Genomic DNA, 17,848 nt, shown 5'->3' on the forward strand with positions numbered 1-17,848 from the left:
AGCATGGAGCTCCACTGCAGAGCCCTGAATGGAAATGAATGCTGACTGTGTTTAGGTGGGCATCAACAGCTGCTGAATGAAAAGTTGGCTTGGATGCAGCATAGTAGTTTCTTGAGCACTCTATTTATGTTGTATAAACAGATAGTATTAACATACTTGTGAAAGAGCTAGAAGATAATTAAGGCGTGTGGGGTTTACAGTAATAAGGCTCATGGGTTTCAGGATCTTGGTTTCCTGTTTCACCTGAAAAAAAATAAATCAGCAAATACTGTAGAAAAGAAATGAGAAGTTAGTCTTGTACTGCTCCCAGCTGAAACTTTCCCACAAGCATTTTTACTATAAATAAGAAGTGAAGGAGTTTGCAGCTAAATTTAACCCTTAGCTTGATTGCTTTCTGGGTTTTCTTGGGTGGAACAGACTGTGGAACTGTAGGAAGATGAAGATAAAATGGGTAATAAGTTGCATTTATACTTTATTAAAAATGCATTGCCTTTTAATTTCTAAGGATGACCAGGGGAAAAAAATCCTTGCTAATTGGAATTCCCCTCTCCTTGCCATCCAAAATTACTATTTTTGAAAGAAGGGAAGTAAATGTTACTTCTCAGGGAAATTTTCAAGCAGAAGAGCTGACAGCTGCCAGAATTTTAACCAAAAATGGTGTTGGTGAACTGGAGTTCATCGACATCACTTGCTCTGCTTTTAGATACTCAGAGTTACCGTTCTGGAAAATCCCCTTCAGTTTGACTTAGTTTCACAATTTCTGTGAAGTTAAGCAACTGCAGCTCTCGCAGGTTTCGAGAGCTGAATAAAAACCACCTCAAGGTGCTTAAACCTGTGGGGCTGCTGCTGCCTTCGTCTTTATTCGCCCTACAGGGCAGGGAAGAGGGCAGGGCTGCTTGGCTGTGGGGCCGCAGGGAGCCCCAGTGAGCCAGGGGCTTCTGCTCTGCTAACTTCAAAATGAGCTTCCAGTTGTGCTAAACCAGCTGCACATGGGTTTTTTTAGCCTGTACTCATGTCCTATTTAGACCATAGAATATCCTGTGGCTGAGGGGTGAGGGCTCAGAGCAGGATGTTTAGGCAGGGTCTCCAACAAGGTGTTGGCTGTGGCCCCGGCAGGGACTGGCTGTGTGGCAGCACGTGGGTTTCATCTCAACTCTGTGAGCTACAGCTTTCCCTTGGGAATTTAAGTGATGGGGAAAAAAAAGCCTGTCCCCATTTAATGATTATATAAACTTGAGACACAGATGATTGTCAGGGAGTTGTCCACAGTTACAAAGCTAAAAATACAGTTCCTGTTCTTTGCAGACTGTCATTAATGGTGGTCGACAAGGTGACACGTGTCTCTGTCAAACTGCTTGGAATATGTTTGTATTTTTAAAGCAATCCTCGAAGTGTAGCCAGTCAGCCCAATAAATCCTGTGGCAATGTCAGTTTGAAATGCCTCGGAGGAGCAGAGCTTGCCCAGCCTCATAGCACTCGTGTTTCTGAAGCCTTACTTGGGAAGAAAGCACCGTGGTGCTGGGGCAGGGGGGGAGAATTCGCTGCTGAGGTCATTGTTTGCTTGAGCACCCTCGATAGGGACAGCCCAGCCTGGCTTCTAAATGTAAACACAGTGTAAAATGTTTATCACCAGCTTTGTCATTTGCCTTATTTGTCAGGGAATCTCGGTGAGGAGGAGAGGTTTTCTGGTGCTGCACAGCGAGCGGAGGGAGTTGCAAGATTTCCATAAAAAGGCAGAGTCCTTGCTTGGGCGAGCAGAGCAGCTCTGCCCTGGCAGCCCTGAGTGAGGCCTGACCTTTTCCAGAGAGAAAATACTGACCCAAATCCTTCCCTGCTGGGGGTGGGTGGGAGCAGTAAACCTCTCTTTTCGATCCAATTTTCTTGTCTGGTGCTCTTTGTTTTATGCTCTCAAATGCTGAGGATGCTGAGGGGAGGCAGCAGGAGCTGCCCAGCTCAGCTCCATGGTTGGAACCATGGTGTGTCCATCCTCTGCACCAGCAGGCTCGAGGGTCTGGCTGTGGGCATCTCCTGTGAACTGGGGCTGTCTGAGCAGCCCCCTAAACCCGAGTGCCCAGGTGGAAAAATAAACCCCACAGCTTTCACCAGAGAGATGTTTGTTCTCAGGAGTGCTTGGAGAAGGGAGGCGTGTGGCCGCTCTGGGGAGGCAGCGTCTCAGGCCTGGCTGTGCAGGTGTCCTTTGAACTGGTGCCTTTTTTCTGCTTTCCAGGTCGTCGCTCTCTGAACAGACCACACCATGCGTGAGTACAAGCTGGTGGTCCTTGGTTCAGGAGGTGTGGGGAAGTCTGCTTTGGTGAGTTTTGGGAAGCAGCTCTGAAACCTGTGCACAGGCTTCAAAGGCAGCCTGTCTTACTGCAAACCATGCTCATTAAATGCATTGGGATATTTCTTTTTTCTTTTAGCATGTGTAGTGACTTCCACGTAGCCACTGTTGCACTGCTGAAATATCTGTGAATTTGGGTCATGTTTTTGGAGTCCCTGTTACAGGAATTAGCATTTCATTTCTCCTGCCCACGTGTATCTGATATTGTAAGTGACTACAGGTCTGTCTGACATCACCAGCCAAGGCTGCAGGGGAGCAGTGCTGTGCCTGTTGCTGTGCCTGTGGCAGCCTCCCCTGCCCTGAAGGTTCTGTGTGTTGCATCCTGGAGAGAACCCGAATGAGCAGCCTGAACTGAAACCATGGGCAGCATGAGAAGCCTCCTCCAGCTTGTGCCTTGCAGAGGGTTAAGCAGACTGATGACACTTTGCTCTCCTGAAGTGCTTGTGTTGTTTCTAACAAGAGGTTTACATAGCAGAGTTGATAGTAGGGCATTGTAAGAGAGATTTCTGTCACCTGTTTATCACAAATCAGTCAAGCAGCTCACTCCAGCAAGAAAGGCAAAGAACTGGTCAAGTGTGAAGTTATCTGAAACAAGGAACTACACCGTGTTCCTCTCCACAGGAGATGATAAAGCTGCTGTTCATATCCTGCTTCTTGCACCGTTGTTTATTCTGCTGAAGTGGGCTGCTAATAATCTTGGTAGATCTGCAGAAGCCGGATGAACGGGAGGAAAGATTATTCATTTATGTATCAAATTTGATGTGCTCTTTCAGAGAGCCCATCCTGATCTTTACAACATGGAGGTGTCAATTCTTTTCGATACACTGTTCTTCCTCAGCAACCTGTCTTCATTTGTCCACCAGCATCCCCTGAGTATCTTATTTTTGTGATGTAATATTGAAAGACTCATGAGGTAAAACAGGTGCTGCTTAACACGCTGTACGTACAAATTACTCAGCATCTGACACGCTTTGAATTTCCTTATTTGTGATGTGCAGCCTGAGTCAGCATCCATCACTGGCCTTTTTAAAAGCTGAAATGCAAATACTTAGTCTGGTGAACAAAAGTTACATTCTTTTTGACAATCTAGATGCTAAGTAAGCATATATTGTAATTCATCTGCAACGCTGATCCGTTCAGTTTCTAACAGGACACAATAAGTGCCAATTAGCAGCTAAGTGTGAATAATATTCAGCTTTCAAGATGACTGTCTGCTCATTTACAAGCATTAGCAAGGAGAGGTTACCAGGTGTAATTTAAAATGATACAGAGGCCACTTCAAAAGTTTCCTTCTTTGACCTGTGTAAACTAAAATGTCTGACAAAGAGGCTGGTGTTGGTTTTCAGTTCTGTGTTTTTGCAGTCTGAGTGTAGACTACAACATGGTGTTGTTTCACTGCAAATCCTCCTTGTTGCTTTAACTCTTCAGTGCCAATATGATGCTGATTGTGCCTCTTGGTAACGAGGGCACGTCCAGGGATGGGCCACAGCTTGATGGGAAATGTTAAGAGTAGATTTGCTTTGAATGATTATATAGGGGAAGAAAGACTTCCTCTTTGGGATGAATGATGTCTCCTTCTGTAGTGGTTTAATACAACTGGAGTATCTGGAGTTGCTCCAGATTAAACTTGCTGCTCCTGAAATAAGCCTGTGCTCTAGCTGGGTAATCCAGAGTAGCTCCCCTGGAACTCTGATGGGATTGAACTGAATCGTGGATTTTCCATAATGACCTTTCCACAGTGCACAGAGCACCAGTTCTTCTGACTGAATTTCAAGTCTTTCATATTTGGTAATTTTCATTCTTCTGCAGTTGCAGGCTCTGAAGTTAGGGGCATTTGGAAGGATTTCATCTTCTATGAAAAAGCAGCCAAACAGTTGACATTGCAAAAGAGTTTTGAGAACGTGCTCAAATAAAGTGATTCTTAAAACAACAGAAACTCTGCAAATTTCATTTTAAAAAAAGAGAATATTTATATACCTTTTTCTTTGGTCCCCACTACTGGATTTTAACAGCAGTGTTGAGTAGTTTTTGTATTGTTAATTTTTCACAAAGTGCTTCTTGGTAAATGTTCCTGGTTGTGTTCAGTTCTCTGAATTTTTTTTCCTTTCTGTTCTCCCCAGACTGTACAGTTTGTTCAGGGAATTTTTGTTGAAAAATATGACCCAACAATAGAAGATTCATACAGAAAGGTAAAAATGCATTGGTTTTATGTCTTTCAAGTCTCTTTGCATCTTTTTAATAGTGCGGGAAAAGTTTATTGGAACAAGAAAGGGTCTCTTCTGAGAAAACGTTACGGCTGCGTAAAACTGTGGCAAGGAAGCAATGAGCAGAAAGCATCAGTCTGGGAAATGGTTCATGCAGGTTATTTCCTCTGGCTTTACAGACTGCTTTACTAGCTTAGAGGGTTTGAATGCAGTCAGAAAAATTGTATTGGCTACTATAAAGCTGAATTATCAGGGAAGGACAAAATTTGCTGTTAATTAAACCACTCCTAAACCTCTATTACGCCATATAACCAAGAGCTTTCACTTTAAATCTCCAGTGACTCAAGTTGAGGCAGTTGGAGGCTGCAACTCTCCACTCCCTACCTGTTTTGTTGATAGAGATCCTAGACATGCCCAGAGATCAGTCTGGGGTATTTTCCGGATCCATCATCCATTCCTTCTTGTGGGAGGGTATGAGCTGTACTGAACTGCCCATCCTCCTACCAGGGGATTGATGCCTGGGGGTAGGAACAGCCCAACCAAACTAGGGTCAGACTCACTCAGATCTGTTTGCTGCAATTTGATGTATAATTATTACTTCAAAACATCAAGACACCAATATTTGCTGTGTGTGTGCTATCTGTAGAAATTGCTGTAGAGAACAGAAACACCATTGTGTGTTGTGTCACTGCAGCACAGCCGTTGGGCTGTTCTCTGGTGGGCCATTTAGTTCAAATGTGCTCTGCTAGGTTTGAAGGCATATGAAATTCTTTACAGCTGTTTGGGATCCAGGCTGGTAATTGCTGAGCAGAAGCCCTTGAGTCCTTGTCAGGATCCCTGGTGCTGTCATGTCTGGAATTCTGTCACAGAGCTGCTTTCTTCACCCCACCAATGTCAAGTAACCTGTTGTTTTACGGATTAGCATAAATGTTACCATAATTAAAGACACTAAAACAGGTGGCTGGCTTGCTTATAGAGGTCTGTGTGGCAGAAGTAAAAATTCAGCTGATACATATTTCTCTTGCTTGTCCCATTTCAGACTTTATGGTTTTAACTGTGTTTGTCTCTTCCCTTTTTTCTCAGCAAGTGGAAGTAGACTGTCAACAGTGTATGCTTGAAATCCTCGATACAGCAGGGACAGTAAGTGCAGCTTCGTTTTCTCACTGTCTGCAGATCCATTTTTATTACTTAATCTTTTTCCCTTTTTTCCCAAGAAGCTTTTTTCTCTATTAGAGAAACAAACAAACAAACCAAACCAAGCCAAAGGGAAAGAGATGTGTGAATGTTTCTGTTCCATGTGCATGTTTGGTGGATCTCTGTAAGGGCTACAAATGTACATGCATGCTGAACAGTCCCATGCACGTGCCCATCACAGTAAAAGTGTTCCTTTGCTGATGTTCACTGGCTGCATTCACTAGCTAATCACTTGTAAAAATATTTGATTACAGGAGCAATTTACAGCAATGAGGGATCTCTACATGAAGAATGGCCAAGGGTTTGCACTAGTATATTCTATAACAGCACAGTCCACGTTTAACGACTTACAGGACCTGCGGGAGCAGATTTTACGGGTCAAGGACACTGAAGATGTAAGTGGAATATTTTTTCCTTTGTGAATGTTTAAAAGGTTTTGGTTGTTGTTTTTTTGTTTTTACTGAGCACACAGGAATTTGTGAGCAGAATTTCTTTCTAAGAATATTCTTTGCTGCATGCCAAAAGTTTGTGTTGAAGTAAGTTTCCTTAGCATGTTTGTTATTTTCAGTCTTGTTACTCCAGGTCCAACACCCTTTAAGGGGCAGAGTGAAGCCAGATTTTCACATGTACTGGAAGGCTTAACAGTCTTTGGAAATGGTGTTTTTCCTCTCTTCCTTTAACTGCTTTACGGTAGTTGCATTCTCTTCTTTCACTGTGCTTTAGTGGTACTTTATTGCCCTTGAGTTAAGGAAAGATGACAGCTGAATTCCACAGTAACAATGTTCTTAGTGGCTCTCCAGCTGTCCTACAGTGGGGTCTAACGTTGCTTTTCCCAAATGGATACTAACATTGCTCCTTCTAGATGTGTGAAGTGGAAACAGAAGTACAAAGTTGTGATGTTCTATGTATTAAATAATTAAAAAATTCCAGAAGAGTCTTAGCTAGTGATGCAAGATTATAATTTTGGTTGTTTAAATCCCTTCTTAAAATGAAGAAAAATTACATTAAGATAGTTATTGTTCAGTCCTGTTTGACAGAAGAAGACTGTTTACTGCGTTTGCAGTTCAGGCCCCAACTCCTGTCACTGACTCCTTGCCAGGCTTTTAATCTCTAGAGGTGTGAGGTAGGTGAGGGTTTGGTGCCTTTTGCTGTGGGAGCCATGTGGCTGTGGGGACGTGTGGGAACTCCCTCTCAGTGTACGTTTCCTCTAGAAGAAGCCGGAAGTGTTTTTCTTTGCCTCACAGTTGGTAATGTGTTCAAGGGTTTTGCCTCAAAGATTGCCTGTATTTTTTTCTACTGAGAGTTTAAAAGCAGCAGCTGCCTCTGCCAGGCTGTGCTGGGGAGGCAGCAGCAGCCCCTCACTCCCAGCCCTCACCCCTGACCATGACCTGGGGCTGGGGGGAATGTGGGATTGGGAAATGGGGCTGGGACGTTGAGGCCCAAGCCTAGTGAGCCCCTTTGTGGTATTGAACAGCGGGGCAGGAAGGGGCAGGTGGGTGAGGAGCCAGGTGGGAGGAGCCCAGCCCTGCTGAGGGCACCCGCTTCTTGGGGATCCTCATCGCCCCATGGCCATTACCTTGTTCTGAATGGCTTTGGGTCCCTCCTTGGCTTAACAAGCTCAACTTCTATTTATGCAAAACTGATTGTCATTGAGGTAGGGATTGTGCTTGCCTGGATCCCTGGTGACACAGTCCCTCCCTGCAGCAGGCAGGGCCAGCGCTTGGCTCAGCCAGGGAGTGTGTCCATTGGGCAACAGGGGCTGTTGCTTTCACTTTTACTCCAATGATTTGCTTTAATCATTAAAATGCATTTATTTATTTATTTATTTTGTGTTGGGGGGTGTTACTTGTTGAATCCAAGCTTGAGAACCTTTTGGATATGTAAGCCATGCTCTGCTGAGTTAGGGGAACATTCTTCTTCCTGTGTTTAGTTTCGAACGTGTCTTTTAAAATCCCAATACTTAAACCAGTAGATTATCTATTTCTAACAAAGTTTAAATTCCAGTCTCCTACTGAAATAGTAAATTACCAAAAGCTAGTTGTTCATCAGGCTGTTTTTGTCTCTGATAAACAATTGGTACCTTTTGAAATAACCTTGTACAGAGTTGGATCTCTGTCAAACTTGTGCAGTTTACCAATCTACATGCCCCACTTTTGCCTATTATTTCATATCTTAACAGACTTCTTGCTGAGCATGTTCGGAATGCATTTTCACGTTTTGGTAGGAGAAAATTACTCATAACAATCTAGAAAACTGTAAAAAATGGGATTAATCTGACAGAGTTTTAAATATTCTGTTGGTCTCTGTGAAATAAGCTATTTTGGATTTGCCTTATCTGTAATAGTGACTTCAGGTTTCTCTTGTAATAAGTAAAATTTATTTCTCAAAAATAAAGTTGTGATCTTTTTCTAGTCAGGATGGCTGTGAGTTTTAAACACAAAAATCAATCTAGAATTCAGTTGAGTTGGGAAGGGACTACAAACACTAACATTGAGGTAGAGTAAAAATGTACACTGCGTTGTAAATTACCAGAGGAAGTGGATAGTGATTTGTTTTCCAGCTGGAAAGTACTAATTTTCTGTACAAAGAATGAAAAGCTTCAGGAAATGGAGCAGGGTGCACACCCATTATCAGCAGTTCTTTAGGCTTTTTCTCCCCTCACACAGTGTAGGGCAAACAGGATGCAGTTGTATGTGTCCTGCAGAGCTCACTGCCCTCCTGCCTTTCAGAGCCCAGAGCTGCAGCCAGGCGAGGTGCAGGCTGTGAAAGTAAACTTGGAAATGAGATGGAACCCAGAGTCCTTGGGTGTTGGAAGTTCTGAGCTGTGCTCTGTGTCCAGACTGGCTGTGACACTGTGTGGGGCTGAGGGCTCTGCCTGGGACAGGGACTGTGCTGCAACCCCAGTGTCCTGTGGGTGTTAAAAGTGGCACCTGAGGGCAGGTGTTGTAGTTGTTACAGAGGTTTTTTTGGGCACTTTGGTTGTTTTTTGTTTGCTTGTTTAAGGTCTTTTCTACCTATTTCTGACATCTTGGTGGGCTGCAGCAGTGGTAGAGACTGCCTGAGGAGCAGAGGAAAGCCTTTGGGAATCAGGTGTCAGGGCATTATTTCTAAGAGCTTTTAGAACTGTTTTAAATCTATCTTTGTGCCTGGTTTCTTTCTCCTGAGTTTCAACTCAATACCTGACATAGCCAACGAGAGCAAGTCTCTTGCTGCTTGCACCCACCAACGATTACTCTGATACTTTCTGGGACAAATGGATTTATAACCTAACGAGCACAGACCAGGCAGATACGATGGCAGCCCTGCAGAAACCAGTGGGCTGTGGCTGAGCCAGGGCCTGACCCTTCTGTGGCCCCTCCTGCTGGCTGTGGCAGGGCTGTCCCACGGCTCTGGGCAAGCTGCAGCACCCTCCTTTCTGTGCAGCCTCATGCAAACATATCAGTAAAGGCTGCTTTCCTGCAGGATTAAATTTCTCTGTTTTTCTGTAGGAAGTGTCACACGGAATATGGTTTCCCCAGGGCACTTTCTTCCTCATTAACTCACCCAGACACTCCACAAAAAGCCAAGAGCCCGAGGAGAGGGGAGATGCCCTTTCCTCACAGGCTTGAGCAGTGACCTGCCCCTGTTTGCATCATGGGTGTAGGATGAATCTCTTGAACATGTGTCAAATGTTTGTTTTAATATTGCATGAGATTATTTATTGGAAGTGATGTCATTTCCAGAGCTGAGCTACTAGGTGGTCTCTAGGTGGAAATGTTAATTATTCTAAGCTTGTAAATACCAAGCAGAGTGTATGTGCCTTTGGTAATGATCATCCTCTGTGTGTCCCCAAAACGTGTCAGTAGGATGGTCCTGTATTGAGGTGGGGAAGGCAGGTGATCTTGTGGGGGAATATTTGGCTGCACAGGACTCTTCCTTTTTGTACTGTGTCCAGGGCAGTGCTTTCCAAAGGTGCTTCCATTTATTGTTGTGTGACTTGACAACAGGCTGACAAGATAGGTCAAAGGGGATGAAACAAGTATTTGTTAACACACGTGCTGTATGTTCTGTTGTCTGAAGCAGGCTGAGTTGGCAGGCAGTTTAGCCTGCTGTCACACGAAATCCTGAAATGCATTTCAGTAGTAAATTAAGTTTTTGACTAGTATTGGGTTGAATGTAGAGACCAGAATAAAAATCTTTACTAACTTAGGATTGTGCTGAAATATTACTATTTGATTTTTCAGTGTCCTCCATGTGTTTAATTCTCAGTGAACCAGGGTGTCTGTAGGATGGACTTTCTTCAACTCTTTCCCATCAGGCATCTAAATTCCAGTCTAGTCTGTGAGCTCTGCTAAACTTTAAGATTTTTATTGCTTTTCATCCTGTCTATATTGTATTTCCCCCTCCTCACGTGCCTTTGTAAGCCTTAGCATTGCAGTCCATGCTGTACGTTAACATCTCTTGTTCTTGCTTGTCTCCTCTCCAGGTTCCAATGATTCTGGTTGGCAATAAATGTGACCTGGAGGAAGAACGTGTAGTTGGCAAGGAACAGGGTCAAAACTTAGCAAGACAGTGGTGTAACTGTGCCTTTCTAGAATCGTCTGCAAAGTCTAAAATCAACGTTAATGAGGTAACTATCAGCTGCTCCCTTCTCTTTCCTGCTTCAGCATGACTGCCACATTCAGCCCACGTGCAGTCTTTCATGTATTTCTTAATCAGGAAGATTCAGGGTGACTCTGAAATATCAGCCTCAGGCAGGCTTGCACTGCAGTGTGTTCAGCTGCTGCTTTCTGTTTGGTTTAAGGAGATCTGCTCCTTTTTCTCTGTAAAGGGTGGGTGACTTCTCCAGGTAAGTGCTTTCTACAGCCCGTGTCAGAGGACACAAATAGCAGAGGGTCCTGAGTAGGCCCAGTTAACTGGGTGACTCTTAGCTTAGATAAACTTTATCTGGAAAGTATTCTTTTTCAAGATAACTGCTGTTCAGACCGTGGCTGGTGCCCCATGGTGCTCCATGTCATGTTGTGTAGTGCTGGCTGTTGTTTCTGAAAGTATTTGCTTTTCACATTCCTGCTACATCTGCTCAAGCAGGCACCCAGTCCTCTGGGGATGCACAAACTGAGACTGGGTCCAAGAGGAGATGATCTGAGCAGTTCCCCGTGTCTGAGAGAGAAACACCTTTGCAGTCAGTGTGCCTTTTGCTGCTGCCTGGGCTGGGGTGGTTCAGCTGAGGGAGCTCTGCTTGACATCAGGCACCAAGTTTTTATTTTCTGCTGTGAATTATCTGCCTGTGACAGAGGCCAGGTTTCCAGCCACAAAAGCTAAGGTGACCCCATCGAGCATAGCTGGTTTGGTGCCAGCAGATAACTGGGACCGTTTAGGAGGCTGTGAGATAAGCAGGAGCAGCAGGATCTTGGCCTGGGCCCAGGGCTCGTTTGGCAGCTGGTGGGACGTGCGCAGCTCCGCAGGGGCTGAAAGGGAAGGCAGCTCCAGGCTGTGGGAATTGCAGCCTCTGTGGTTGGGATTAGCCTGGCTGCAGTGTGCACTAATCTAACCTGGTAAATATAGCTCGCTGAGCCAGACTGCTGCCAGCAGGGATTGCTTTTTGTGTCTCTGTCGGAGCTGTAGTAAAACTGTGGCTGTTAATGCAGCAACTAGTGGTTCAGTCATGGAGCAGATCACTGTGGAGTGGAACTAACTCCATTTTATTTGTATTTCCACAGTTTGGGCAGGACCTCTCTTTAGTTAAAGGTGCCTTAAAGCTCTCCAGGGGGCTGTGCAGGACTGGGGATTCTCTAGCAGGCAGAGCACTGCACTGTCCTGGGGGAAGTGCCCGCCCCTGGTTTGCATCCAGTCATCCTGAACCTGTGAATCCGGCATCTCCCCATTTCCCTGCCCTGTCTGCTGCCTCCAGTGAGACTCAGATCATAGAGAAGAAAACTGGAAGATCAGTTTCTGGTTTTATTGTCATCTTGATTTTCTGGTGTTCTGCCAATTTACTTTGTCTGGTTCTGAGCAACAGAAAAGCTGAGGAAATCAAAGAGAGGAAAGACCATGAATCAAGCATCTTATTGTACTGGTTATTTGTTTGTTCTGCTGGTGCACAGACTGGGGAAGTGTTTGTGTTTCTCTGGGGCTTGGGGGTTTTTAGCTTGTTTTGGACTTTGTCACTTTGTTAAAATCTGGCCTAAAGTGTGATCAATTTCTGTGTACATTTGCTGAGAGAGAAGCCTTTCATACAGGTAGGAAACTTGCAGTACAGATGAGAGTCAGTCTCAGGAGCAACACTTCCAACATCTTCCTGGTGCCCCTGTGATGTCCCTGCACCACCCTGGCTGTTTCTAGGGCATTCCTAGGATTTTTTCCACCTCCCTTGGCCCTGGGAAGGTGAGAAGGATCTACCTTTGAACAGTCAAGGATCTCATTTGCCAGAGCAGAAGTGGTTGGTGCCTTCAGAAACTCCAGGCTCCTCCCATCACAGTCACATTCAGATCATGTTGGCTCTGGTTTATCACATCTGAAACACTGTACCTGTTTTATATTAGCACAGAAGATGCCACTTAGTAGATGGTTTCTCCTACAGAAACTTTTTTGTATCTCATCTGTGCACCTTTGAACATCTTGGCTGTGTGCATTGCAGAACAGGAGCTGCTTCTTGCCCGAGGCTGAGAGCAGGAAGCTGTGGCAATGAGCTTAGGAAAGGAGCAGCATGAGCAGCTCTAATGCTATTTTAAAATATTTCACATGAGAGCTTGATAAAGCCACCATCATGTTCATTTCATGTGAAGCTGTTTAACTGTGCACTAGTGCTTTTCCATGCAGGTAATAGCAGGAAAACCTTGAATTTCCAGTTGTTGCAATTTGTTATAAACTGTTTATTTGTCTTATGAATTTCCTTGGAACCAACATGAATTTGTGAGCTGTCAGCCAGTCCAGGAAGGAAAAAAGTAAACAAGGGCAAGGGTGGAGCTTTCCAAAGGTTTAAATATTTCTCCTCAATACTGTGACCCAGCTCCAAGCATTTTTGCAAAGCTCGTTTTGCTATAAATGGGTTGAGTATTGCTGGGAAAACAACTCCCAGCAAAAGCAGTCACAAGAAACTAGTCTCTGAAGCTGAAAGAGGCCCCTGTAATCATCCCCTTCTGGAAACATCTGAGTGCAGGGCAGATGTTCTGCTTCTTCTCACTGATTTTATTAATAAACTCCAAAGATTAGAGCAGGCAAAAAGTGAACTTATTAACAGGTTGGATCTGTTTGACAAAGAGGAAAATGAGCAGTGCATCCTGGCAGTGGGTGAGTCAAGAGCCCTTAGGGAGGTGAGAGCCAAGGAAGAGGATGCCTTTCCCTGCAGTGGGAATGCTCTGCTGCTGGTGTGGCAGGGCTCTGCAGAGACACCCCTCAGCCCAGGGAGCACCAGGGACAAGATCATCCTTAAGGATATAACATATTTTAGTAAATGCAGACTGGTTAATTGACTTTATAGAACTGCAGCCAGCAGGAAGGAGGACCAGCCTGCTAACCTGCCTCTGTTTTGACACTTGCATAGGGCTTTATCACTTTGATTTTTCAGTTTGTGTTTTTCATTTTCAGATCTTTTATGACCTGGTCAGACAGATAAATAGAAAAACACCAGTGGAAAAGAAGAAGCCTAAAAAGAAATCATGTCTGCTGCTCTAGAGTCCCGTCGTGCAGCAGCTCTGAGCCAGGTAAGAGGTGTCTGGATTCCACCCACAGCTCAGGACCATGAGCTGCTCCCAACAGAGAGAGGACTCATTCCCCTTTCCTCTTCCTTCCACACTCCCAAATACACGTTTTTTCCCATTTTGCTGCATTTGTTGGACGTTTTTAAAAGTCCAGTTTAAAAGACCAGTTCTGCTGACTGGCCTGGCAGAGGAGTATCTGCTTCTCTGCCTTTCCCCTTTCACTGGGGTTGATGAGTGTGACAGAGCAGGAACTGATGGAGACAGGCAAGGAGCTTCCTTTTTACTCTTGCACATTCTCCCTCTGCCTCGTGACACTGTGTCCTGAGCCACCCCTGCTCGGTTTTACTTCCTTTTTATCCCCTGCTGAAATGTAGTCACAGCTATGAAACTTGTGCTGGTGCTGCAGCTGCTGTCTCAGTCCTAGGTGATATGGGGACAGTTGCAAGTTAGCTGGGGTGGAACATGGATTTCAGTGGCATGGAAATAAAAAGCTGCCCACCAAAAAAAACCTCCTTGAAATGAAACAGAAACCCACCCCAAGGTTGGACACAGCTATAAGTAATCTTCCTGTGTATCTTGGCAGGGTACTCTGTGTGCTGACAGCTGTGTTATTGTGCTCCTGAAAGGGAACATCATTTCTGTAGCTCCAGGGGCTGCACAGCACCCGTGGGGCAGGGGAGGTGTGGGGCAGGTGGCCCAACTCAGCACTAGGCAGGAGGAGAGGTGGTCAGGGAAGTGAGCAGAGGGTCTCAAAAGGACCCAGCCCTGCCCCTGCCCTCCTTGGGCTCCCCGGGTTCCAGCTGCTGGTGATTCCTCAGCCCCATCAGGAGAGGTTTCCTGTTGTCCCACCAGCAGGTGCAGCTCTAGTGCCCTTGTCCTCCAGCCTTTCCTAGGGCAGAGGAGCTGGGTGGTGGTTCCTCTTTCACTGCCCTTCTGCATCCAACTGGAGCTTGTCTGTTCAAGGGTTGTAGTTTCCAAAGTCTCTTTTCTTTCTGTGCTCCAGAGCAGGAAGGATGGTAGGAGCAAACCCCCGTGCTGGAGGCAGATCAGCTCTTCCTGCTGGAATGCTGGGTGTTTTCCCAGGCCAGGGAGCAGGCAGTTGTCTGGGGAAGCTTCCAGACCTTGTTCAGGATTGGTCACCTCCTTGGTAGGAACATCCCCCATCATCTTACTTTACTTTTTCTAGATTGCAGGAATGAAGAACTGTTGCCTAAATGGAAAGTGCCAGCGCTCCCGACTTCAAGACCTTATGGAAATTAATGACATATCTGAAGAAGCTTCTCCTGTTTTTATATACCATGGGAAGAATTTAGATCCTAAAATGGTTTGCACACAGTCCCTGGAAAAATAAATTGCTCTGTGTATATCTCTTGGAAATTTAAGATAATAGTATTCCTCCTTTGCAATAGCAGTTAACAGATGTGAAAATAAATACAATTGACTCTAGTGTATGATTATACAAAGGAGCATGGATGCATTTCAAATGTTAGATATTGCTACTATGATTAAAAATTCATATTGACCCTTTAATCATAATTTCTCCCCGTCATGCACTAAAAATGTTCCACCATTATATTTTATATCTATAACTATAGATATATATTATCTGAGATGTTCCTCTCAACTCACTGCAGCAAATAACTTGTTAAGTCATTGACTTAATTTTATATTTAAAAGTTAAAGAATATCATTATTTTCATTCTGCCATTATATTCTAATTAAAAATGTTTGTGCATAATGCTTTGGAAAAATGAGTCTTTTATAGAAAAAAAACCTGGGATAACTGATTTCTATGGCTTTAAAAGCAAAAAAATATATATAATTTACTAAACCAACCCTAATATTGCTTCATGTGTTTTTCTCTCACAGATTAAATTACAGCTTTTATGAATGATTAAATTTTAGTACATTTTCATTTTGTTTCTGTGTTTTTGTTACGGTTTCCAGGCTTTGTTTTTTATCCATGTTTTGTGAATTCCTCTTCCATTCTGGTAGAGCAAGGACTTTGTTCTGATGGATGCCACCAGGACGTCCTTCACGTGCCCACCTCGTTGGACGTGTTTAACCCCACCACTCACTGAAGTGCAGATGGCTGCTTTGAGTTACTTTTGTATATTCTTTTGAATGTCTAAAGATTGTATTCTGCTGAAAATATTTTCCTCTGTACAATTATTTTTGTATGTACCAATTTGGTTTGATGCTGTACCAGGGTCTGACTGTGATCTTCAGTTTCAGCTGTCCGTGTACTTGGTGTCCCTGCTTTGGCAGAGCTGGGGCCCTGGTGACCCCCAGGGGCAGCACCTCTACCCCAGCCTGTGGAGCTGAAGGTTGGTTCTGTCTAAATGCAGTTTCTACAAAGCAAGCAGCTGCTTTTCCACCCTTAGACAAAACCTGGCCCATGTTACCTGATCTGCACAGTCAGCTGGAGGGGCTTTTTTCACTTTGGGTTCGTTTCTTTGTTTTAAATACCTGTTGGTTCCATCAAGTTCAGAAAAGCAGGGTATGAAGAGGCCTGTGGATGCTCTGCCTCCATCCTCCTGTGTGTGTGCAAGTAAATCCCATCCTGGGTGTGATGCTGCTGGAATTCCTGCAGTCTTGGAGGACTTGCTCCTGCTTTGCTTCTGAGTAAGTGAGAAGAGAAATGTATCTTCACAGTGGAGAAAACTCAGGACGGACCTGGTCCTGGTTGTTCAGATGGGAAAACTAAATGTAATACTGGTGAGCAGTTGTTCCTGGACCTGTTGGATAGTTTTATTGGAAACCAGGGGGGAGAAGTTTCTATAAATAGGTTTTTCTAAAACTGTTACTGATGCAGCTGTTGAATTATACAGAGATCCCAGTTTCTAAACGCAGCCCAAACAAGACTGGATGAAAATATTTGGATTACAATAATGTGAACACATCTGCCTACTTACAAGCTACTAGGACAAATGTAGTTACTTAGCTGGTTGTCTTCAACCTACCTCTGCTCTTCCTTTTTCAGGAGGAGCAGCAGCATGGTATTTGCAGGTTGGTTATCTTTACTAAATGTAAAAATATTTTAGTAATAAAGTAATTTTAATGTACCTGCTGATTGCTAGATGCCTCTTCTATAAAACCAGAAACCTAACCTGGATTTCCTAGGTCCTGTGTGGTACCTGAGTTCCCCCAACCTCCTCTCCTCAGTGCCAAATGTGTTTTACACCAGAGTGGCTCCCTGGGTGTGTGGGGACCGGGCTGCTCGACCTGCCGGTGCTTTCCCACCTCAGCGTTGTGTCTCTGCTGCATCTCCCAGCCCAGCTCTTCCCGTGGTGACACTGGTCAGGCTGGTGAAGGCAAGTCCAGCCTCTTCAGTGGCTTTTTTTTGTAGCAAGATCCCAGCATGGGTGTCCCAGGGCCACCCAATCCCCAGGGAGACACTTCTGCTCCCACCACCACGTCTCCTGCAGAAGCTGGAGGGGTTTGCAGAGGCGGGGGCAGGCGGAGCCTGGGGCTCTGTGGGTCCCCAAATGAGCAGTAAACCTGGTGTAAGGGCTGGAGGAAGAGGTCGAGGAGCGGTGGAAACGCTTCTCCAGCCTGTTGGCTTTGCCACTAGGTGGTGGTGTGGGAAAAGCCGGGGCTGGGCAGGGGCCGCGCTGAAGGAGCGAAGAGAGTCGGGAGAGTGAAGCCCGGGCTTCAGGACCCCTGGGTGCTCCCCTGACACCTACACAATTAATTTCTTCTCTTCCCTGGATACAGTTTTTTTCTTTAACCCGATGGATTTTAGCACAACAGCCCCTGCTCTGCCCAGGGCTGCAGCAGAGACGACACAGTTTCACATCCCACAGAACGTGTCCTGAAGCACCAGGTGCTTCATGTTTCACTGGGTTAAAGATGAGTTTACTGAAGAATGTCCTGAAGTAAGGTTAAAATAAAAACCCCCAAGATGTAGTCAGAGGCTTCTGCTTTTGACCAGCATCCAAATAAGCAGAGTAACACTCTGCTCTGAGGAAAGGAACACATTTACAATTTCAATGAAGCCCCATGGTCCCCAGAGTCATCCTGCTCCTGATTGCAGTGATTCGAGCTGTGCACAGATGCAGCTGAAGTGATGCACTGCTGTCTGTACTCTTACACTTCTCAGAATGTATTTAGCTATTTTCTGTGCTATCTAAAGGTTGTTTTAAATCCTATTTTCCCATCTGATGTGTGTTGGATCAGTCAGTCACTGCCTGGTAACTCCCTCGCCTGAGAGCCGTGATTGTGAGTTTTGATTGTGATCCAAGCTCGAGAGAAGCAGGAGCTGTGGAGGGAAACCTTGTGTTGTCCCCAGAGTGAGCGGGGATGCTGGTGCAGGTGGGACTTGTGCTGCCTCTGAGCTGCAGGGCTGATCCCCACGTTGCCAAGTGCTGGTGTCTGAGGTCTCACATCCAGCAGCAACACAAGAAAATAAATGTGAAGTTCAGAGTGAA

General features: G+C 45.0%; 1 protein-coding gene across 4 annotated transcripts in view; it reads left to right on the plus strand.

Moving 5' to 3' along the window:
- The window catches only part of RAP1A (RAP1A, member of RAS oncogene family), a 30,332-nt gene extending 13,849 nt beyond the window's left edge, over positions 1 to 16,483 (plus strand). For all 4 annotated transcript variants that reach the window (XM_051638782.1, XM_051638785.1, XM_051638784.1 and 1 more), the window contains 7 exons: positions 2,228 to 2,311; positions 4,462 to 4,530; positions 5,629 to 5,685; positions 5,994 to 6,134; positions 10,205 to 10,348; positions 13,306 to 13,421; positions 14,605 to 16,483. In XM_051638782.1, coding sequence (XP_051494742.1) covers positions 2,255 to 2,311; positions 4,462 to 4,530; positions 5,629 to 5,685; positions 5,994 to 6,134; positions 10,205 to 10,348; positions 13,306 to 13,392 — 555 coding nt within the window. In that variant the 5' untranslated portion in view covers positions 2,228 to 2,254 and the 3' untranslated portion in view covers positions 13,393 to 13,421; positions 14,605 to 16,483. The remainder of the gene's footprint in view (positions 1 to 2,227; positions 2,312 to 4,461; positions 4,531 to 5,628; positions 5,686 to 5,993; positions 6,135 to 10,204; positions 10,349 to 13,305; positions 13,422 to 14,604) is intronic.
- The last annotated feature ends 1,365 nt before the right edge of the window (positions 16,484 to 17,848 follow it).

Source organism: Apus apus, chromosome 23 (assembly GCF_020740795.1).
Source record: "Apus apus isolate bApuApu2 chromosome 23, bApuApu2.pri.cur, whole genome shotgun sequence".
NCBI classification, from domain to species: Eukaryota; Metazoa; Chordata; class Aves; order Apodiformes; family Apodidae; genus Apus; species Apus apus.